This window comes from Acanthisitta chloris, unplaced genomic scaffold, assembly GCF_000695815.1.
Source record: "Acanthisitta chloris isolate BGI_N310 unplaced genomic scaffold, ASM69581v1 scaffold12310, whole genome shotgun sequence".
NCBI classification, from domain to species: domain Eukaryota; kingdom Metazoa; phylum Chordata; class Aves; order Passeriformes; family Acanthisittidae; genus Acanthisitta; species Acanthisitta chloris.
Window position 1 is genome coordinate 14,474 of NW_008651127.1, and position 6,375 is coordinate 20,848.

At 41.7% G+C, this 6,375-nt stretch overlaps 1 protein-coding gene across 1 annotated transcript in view; it reads right to left on the reverse strand.

Moving 5' to 3' along the window:
* Positions 1-5,800, reverse strand: part of LOC103799542 (spindlin-Z) — a 14,270-nt gene extending 8,470 nt beyond the window's left edge. Inside the window, exon 1 of the mRNA XM_009071873.1 lies at positions 5,753-5,800. Within this exon, the coding sequence (XP_009070121.1) occupies positions 5,753-5,778 (26 nt within the window). The 5' untranslated portion in view covers positions 5,779-5,800. The remainder of the gene's footprint in view (positions 1-5,752) is intronic.
* Positions 5,801-6,375: the final 575 nt, after the last annotated feature.

Consider the following 6,375-nt stretch of genomic DNA (forward strand, 5'->3'; position numbering starts at 1 on the left):
GGAATGGGGTTGTTGTGATCCAAGTGCAGTACCTGGCACTTGGCCTTGTTAAACTCCATACAATTGGCCTCGGCCCATCAATCCAGCCTGTCCAGATCACTCTGCAGAGCCTTCCTATCCAGAAGCAGATCAATACTCCCACACAATTTGGTGTCATGTGCAAACTTGCAGAAGGTACACTAGATACCCCAGTTCAGATCATTTTAAAGATATTAAATAGGACTGGTCTGAATACTGAGCCTTGGGGAACCCCACTTCTGGTCAGCAGCTAACGGGATTTAACACCATTCACTACCACTCTTTGGGCCCGGCCATTCAGCTGGTTTTCTACCCGGTGAACAGTACACCTGTCCAAGCCATGAGAAGCCAGTTTCTCCAGGAGAATGCTGTGAGAAATGGTGTCAAAGGCTTTACTGAAGTTCAGGTAGATGACATGCACAGCCTTTCCTTTGTCCCCCAAGCAGGTCACCTTGTCATAGGAGATAAAGTCAGTCAAGCAGGACCTGCCTTTCATAAAGCCATGCTGACTGAGTCTGATCAATGGGTTGTCCTGTAGGTGCCATATGGTAGCACTCAAGATGATCTGTTCCATAAGATTCCCCAGCACCAATGTCAGGCTGACAGGCCTGTATAGCTCCTTGGATCCTCCTTCCAGCCCTTCTTGTAGGTGGCATTACATTTGCTAACTTCCAATCAACTGGGACCCCCCTGATTAGCGAGAACTGTTGATAAATGATTGAAAGTGGCTTGAATTATGGAGGCCTCATTCTGCTCTCCAACTCTGTCTTCCAGGTCAGTGTGCTGGGTACGCTGAGAATGGCTGTTCTTGCTATTAAAGACTGAGGCAAAGAAGACATTCAGTACCTCAGCCTTTTTCTCATTCTTTGTTGTTGGGGCCTGGCTAGCAGAGGAGCTGTAACTTGAGCAATGGTTAAAGGAATGCTTAAGCAATTAAAAACAAGACACACAAAAGAGGTCTTGCTGACCTTGTTTCTATCTTCATGCATTCCTGTGTCTTCAGTCCAACACCTTATAATGGTCTTGTTCTCTCCTGCTGCCAGGGTTTTAAGGTTTCATTTTGGTTTTGCTGCCTTATAGATAAGATAAGTCATCTGACTAACAAGCTGGGAATAGTGCTGTTGTCTAGGTTCTCATGGACACTGTGTAGCTCTTGTTATCAGTTTCCCAGGATGTGAGAGCAGGATGCAGCTTAAACTTGAAACCTATCATAAGTAAGAACTGCACACATTGACAGGTTGAGCAACCAATCCAAAGTTGTGTGATCAGCACGTAGCTGCATGTACGGGAGACATTTTACTATAAATACTGTTAGGTGCCCTAAATAAAGTTGGCTATCAGAGCATCATATTGGTGTGCTGTAGTCCGTCCCTCGCAAGGACCCCAACACTTTGTCATTATGTTTCCATCCACATCCAATAAAGGATGGATAGTCTACTTAGCCCCCCTTTTGTTGTTGATGTATTTATAGAAACAGTTTTTAATGTCTTTTACAGCAAGTCAGATTAAGTTCTAGTTGGGCTTTAACCCCTCTGATTTTCTCCCTGCACAACCTCCCAAAATCCTTGTAGTCCTCCTGAGTTGCCTGCCCCTTGTTGCATAGATCATAAACTCTCCTTTTTTTCCTGAGTTCCAGCCAAAGCTTTGTGTTCAGCCAGACTGGTCTTCTTCCCTGTCAGCTTGTCTTTCAGCACATTGGGATGGCCTATGTCTTTAAGATTTCCTTCTTGAAGAATGTTCAGCCTTCCTGGACTCCTCTGCCTTTCAGGACTGCCTCCCAAAGGACTCAACCAGGCTCCCAAACAGGTGGAAGTGTACCTTCCACAAGTCCAAGGTGGCAGTTCTGCTGACTCCCCTCCTTATTTCTGCTATACCAGGCAGGAACTGGTCGCCATTGTCCCCTATATCTTAAGCAGAGACAGAATAGGGAAGGCACCATATCATTTCCCTTCTGTCTGACAGGTTTGTCGCAGGGAAAGTAGGGTGTGATTCCAGTAGTCTCTCTCTCTTGCCTTTCCTGATACTCCTTAACAACCTACTCACCATGTCCTGGAGCTCTGTCACTAAGCAGTTCCTCTACCTGGGTGCACCTCCCACAGGTATGCTCGCTGCTGCTGTTCGATACTGGCATAAGAGTAGGGCACACCCTACACCCTGACACTTGGGTAGCAGTGTGTTCCCATCGGAGCTCTGTCTGGAATGCTGTGTCAGTCATGGTGGGTGCAGGGCTTAGAGAGGCCATGGCTTTCTGCCAGGTGGATACCACTGCTCCCTGGTTGAGTTGGCAGAGCTATAGCACCCTTCCTGCATGCCCTTCCATGCAAATTGCCCTGTTGGCTTGCCCTGGTCACTAGCACTCCCTAGGGGTTTCTTTTATACGAGGACGGGCGGTTTGGCCAGTGATGCTCCTGGCCCCACCCAGGTCCTGTCAGCAGCTGTAGTGCAAGCTGCAGGATCCTGGCAGCTCTCATGGCTCCCCCAGGGTCAGGAAACCCTCCTGTGCTATCAATCATGCTGGCATCGGAGCTGCTCACCTTGATGCCTGAGTATTTATCTTGAAGGCACTAAGCCGATAAGAAGTCTTGTTACATGAAAAAGTTTTATTAGCAGAACCAGATCATGGAAAGTTCAAAGAATTTTAGAAAATAGTACAAATGAAGCAGAGTAGCAATTGTCAGTATAATTTCTATATTTCATGGTACTATGTAGAAAAGTTATTAAAAATAAGGCCCAAATTAGAATTTTGATATTGCTACAGGCTGTCACTAACAGGGGATCATGTGATCAGAGAATTATTACAAACTATTTTTACTTAATATTCAGACTATGAGGCACATTACTAAAGACAGAAGTTTTAAAGTACTTTCTGTACTCCTTCAAAAGCCATCATTCAATTGTGAAATCAATTTTCTTAGGATTATATTAGGTTTTGGTAATGGACACATACACATGCAGACATGGCAACATCTGCAGGAGTAGCCTCTATGAGAAGAAGTCAGGGGCTGCCCTGTGTCAGACACAGCTGGTTCCAACAGGCTTGGCAACGGTCCCACTGCAAGCTAAAGTTGAGACAATCAGCAAAGTTTATGGTGCCTTTTTGAAAACATGTTTAGGAAAGAGCAGAAAAACCACCACTGGCCAGGCAGGGGATTGGAAAAGTGTGAGAAACAGAAGAGGAAACACCAAGTTCAGAAATTGAGGTATTCCATGGTGATAGAACAGATATCCACACTGCAGCCTGTGTAGGACCCATGCTGGAGCAGTTAGATATTTCCTGAACGAAATGTGGCCCATGGAGAACCCACACAGAACCCATGTCAGAGCAGAGTTTTCCTGACAGGACTGTCTCCCCTGGAAGAGCCCATGCTGGAGCAGACTTTCCTGACAGAACTGTGACCTTTAGAGGACCTACGCCAGAGCAGAGGGAAATTAATACAAGAGAACAACCATTATGTATGGATTGTAAACTCCCTTCCCTCATTTGCCCTGCACCCTGGGGGTGGTGAGTGGTAGAGGAGTCTGAAGTGAAAGAATGAATTTGAGCATGGGAAACGAGGAAAGAAAGGTGTTGTTTTAATGTTTGTCTTCTTGTTTCTTACCACCTGAATCTATTTTAATTGGCAATAAATTAATTTTGTACGAGTCAAGCCTGTTTTGCCTGTGATAGTAACTGGTAAGCAATCTGCCTGTCTTTATCTTGACCCATGAACTTTCTCATTCTATTTTCTCCCCCTGCCTCACTGAGGAAGGGGAGTGAGCAGGTGGGTGGGAGTTTGGCTCATAGTCAAGTATAATTCACCACAACAAGTTAGTTTAAAGTGTGATCATAAATTCACAAAAGGGTAAGTACAGTGACAGTTAAGTGGCAGATAGAACCTCCACCTCAAAGTCCTTCAACTGCCAACTATAAGAAACATGGAAGATTTTATACTGTGCACTATTTCCTTATGCACCAAGAGTGGAAAGTATGAGACCCAAGAGACTACTGACTGATCTGACACAAATAGGGTCAACTTTATATTCACAGAGATCATCACTACCCATTGACACTGACAGAGCATTCAAAAGAATTGCCCTTTTGCAGCTGACCCATAACCATAGGGTCAATGGTTAACTACCATTTTAGTTAAGAAGGGTTTAGAAAACTAATTCACACGGCTCATTTTATCCCTTCCACAGTTAGTGGACTATGTCCTGCTCCATCCTGCTGGCTCTTCCCTCCCCTGTGAACTTTTGAACCTAGTTTAGAATCTCTCCTATGACCTTCAAGTGCCAGTAGACTCCGTTCCTCTTTTTCTTTAAATGAGGAATGTAAAAGTCATCATAACTAAATGAATGACAAAGTATGCATTACAAATTCATGGTCTGCTGTAACAGCTCATAGTAGTACCAGGATACATTTTTAAAGTGACTCATATCTCACTTGTTTACTATAAACATGTCTACAGTGCTACTTACTGAGCGTTTCAAAAATGTAAGCAATGAATATCAAATAAAACCAACTCTCTACTAGTGTCTGTCATTCTCAGAGAAGTCAGTGAGCAGCACATAAAGTCATGGTTTGGTTCTAAATAAAACCTTTACTAAACAATTCTTAAACAATTAAACTAGGCTAAATCAATATAAAACTCAGTTGGGTGCTTAAGTTAAATGCCTAAAAATCATGTGACTTAGGATCATGACTTAATATGCCCCATAGAAGCCTTTATGCTAACAAATATACAACCTATTTAGGTATTTAAATAAGTATATCAAAACAACAATAAAGACAAATCTAGCCACCCTCAAGTACAAAAGGCAACCCACCTCTGATAGTCTTCCCATCATACACTCCTTTCTCTGAGCGGTTGAAAAAGAACAAGAGAAATTAAATTTTAACTCTACCTGTCTCTAGACAAATAAATGTTTATCTCTGCCTTGTAAGGAGATAGACAAGACTGAATAATGAAGAGTTGGTGGAAGGAATTAAAGTAGTTTTAGATCATGTGGTGTATCTGGAAAATAGTTAATACTAATTCAAATGTTAATCACAGAAGATATTTCTACCAGACAAATTGCTTTGGATTGATGCCTGTTGCATATCAGCACTATAGGACTTCATACTCAAACTATAACTAATAGCATTTGAATAAATTTCACCTTTCCCCAGCTTATTTTAGAGTTCACCCACCAGAGATGTAGCCAGATGCAACATCTAGCTGTTACATGCTAAGGTAAATTATGTCTCAGATACTACCTCTGTCTTCTCACATTTACTCATAGCAGCATTTAGCTGCTACTAATTCAAATTGTAGTCGAAAGAATAATACATGTGATGAATGTATAGTATAAGCAAGTAACCTTCACACAAATAGCAGCCATACTACAGTACGTTCTTTATTTGTAAAAAAAAGACAAAAAATCCTTTTCAAAAACTAAAGCTGTAATGAATCCTAAAGTACATATGCCAAATTTCTTGGCTTGCAATCTCTTGTTTTTGAATTCTAGATTACATAATTGTATTGACAGAATAACTTCTCTCAGAGTAACATTCAAAATGATGTTTAGAGCTGTACCAATGGTGCATTCTTTCCCACTGTCCTCCTAAAAGAATTAAAGTCTGACTCTACACACATACACTGTTTGAATACTGCTCCACATTATTTTCAAAATGACTGGAACAATATAGATACATTTCTAGAATGGTACTTCCAGTTATTGAGAACAATACTTCAGGACGATATTAGCAACTTACTTGTGGGAATTTCTTTTCTTCATCATGCTCGCAGAGACTCCTGCATGACCTACAATATAAATGATGGAATTATTGAACAATAAAATGTGTTTATACACAATGTCAAAAAGGTATCATAGATAAAAGTACTCTCTTTCAAGTAAAAAAGATTAAACACTTCATGTTGTGATTTATCAATGAGCTCCTACAATGGAAGAAGGCTGAGGAGACAGGTAAGGACTATGTACTCACGAAGCTAAATGAAGAAGTAGGGAGTTACTGATGACAACTGTTACAAAAAGCTAAATTTAACACAAAGGAGACAGGAGGTAGTCTTTGTTCTACATAAATGGCTACAACAGTTGAGGGAAACAAATAGCAGTGTATCTGCCCCTGAGTTGATAATCATCATCATCATCATCAAATACATATATTCCTGAGTTAATGAGGCCAGAGTGGGTGGGTGTATACATGGCTCAGTCAAACTGATTATTAAAAAAATAGTATAGAGCCAAAATCAAGTATAAAGACTCAGAATAGTATATATAAAAAACCCCTGTATAACTAACAGAAAGAACTCTGAAGAGAGCAACAGGCCTGAGTTGGTTTCTGCTGGGGGGGGGGACAGCCTCGCGTGGGGAAGC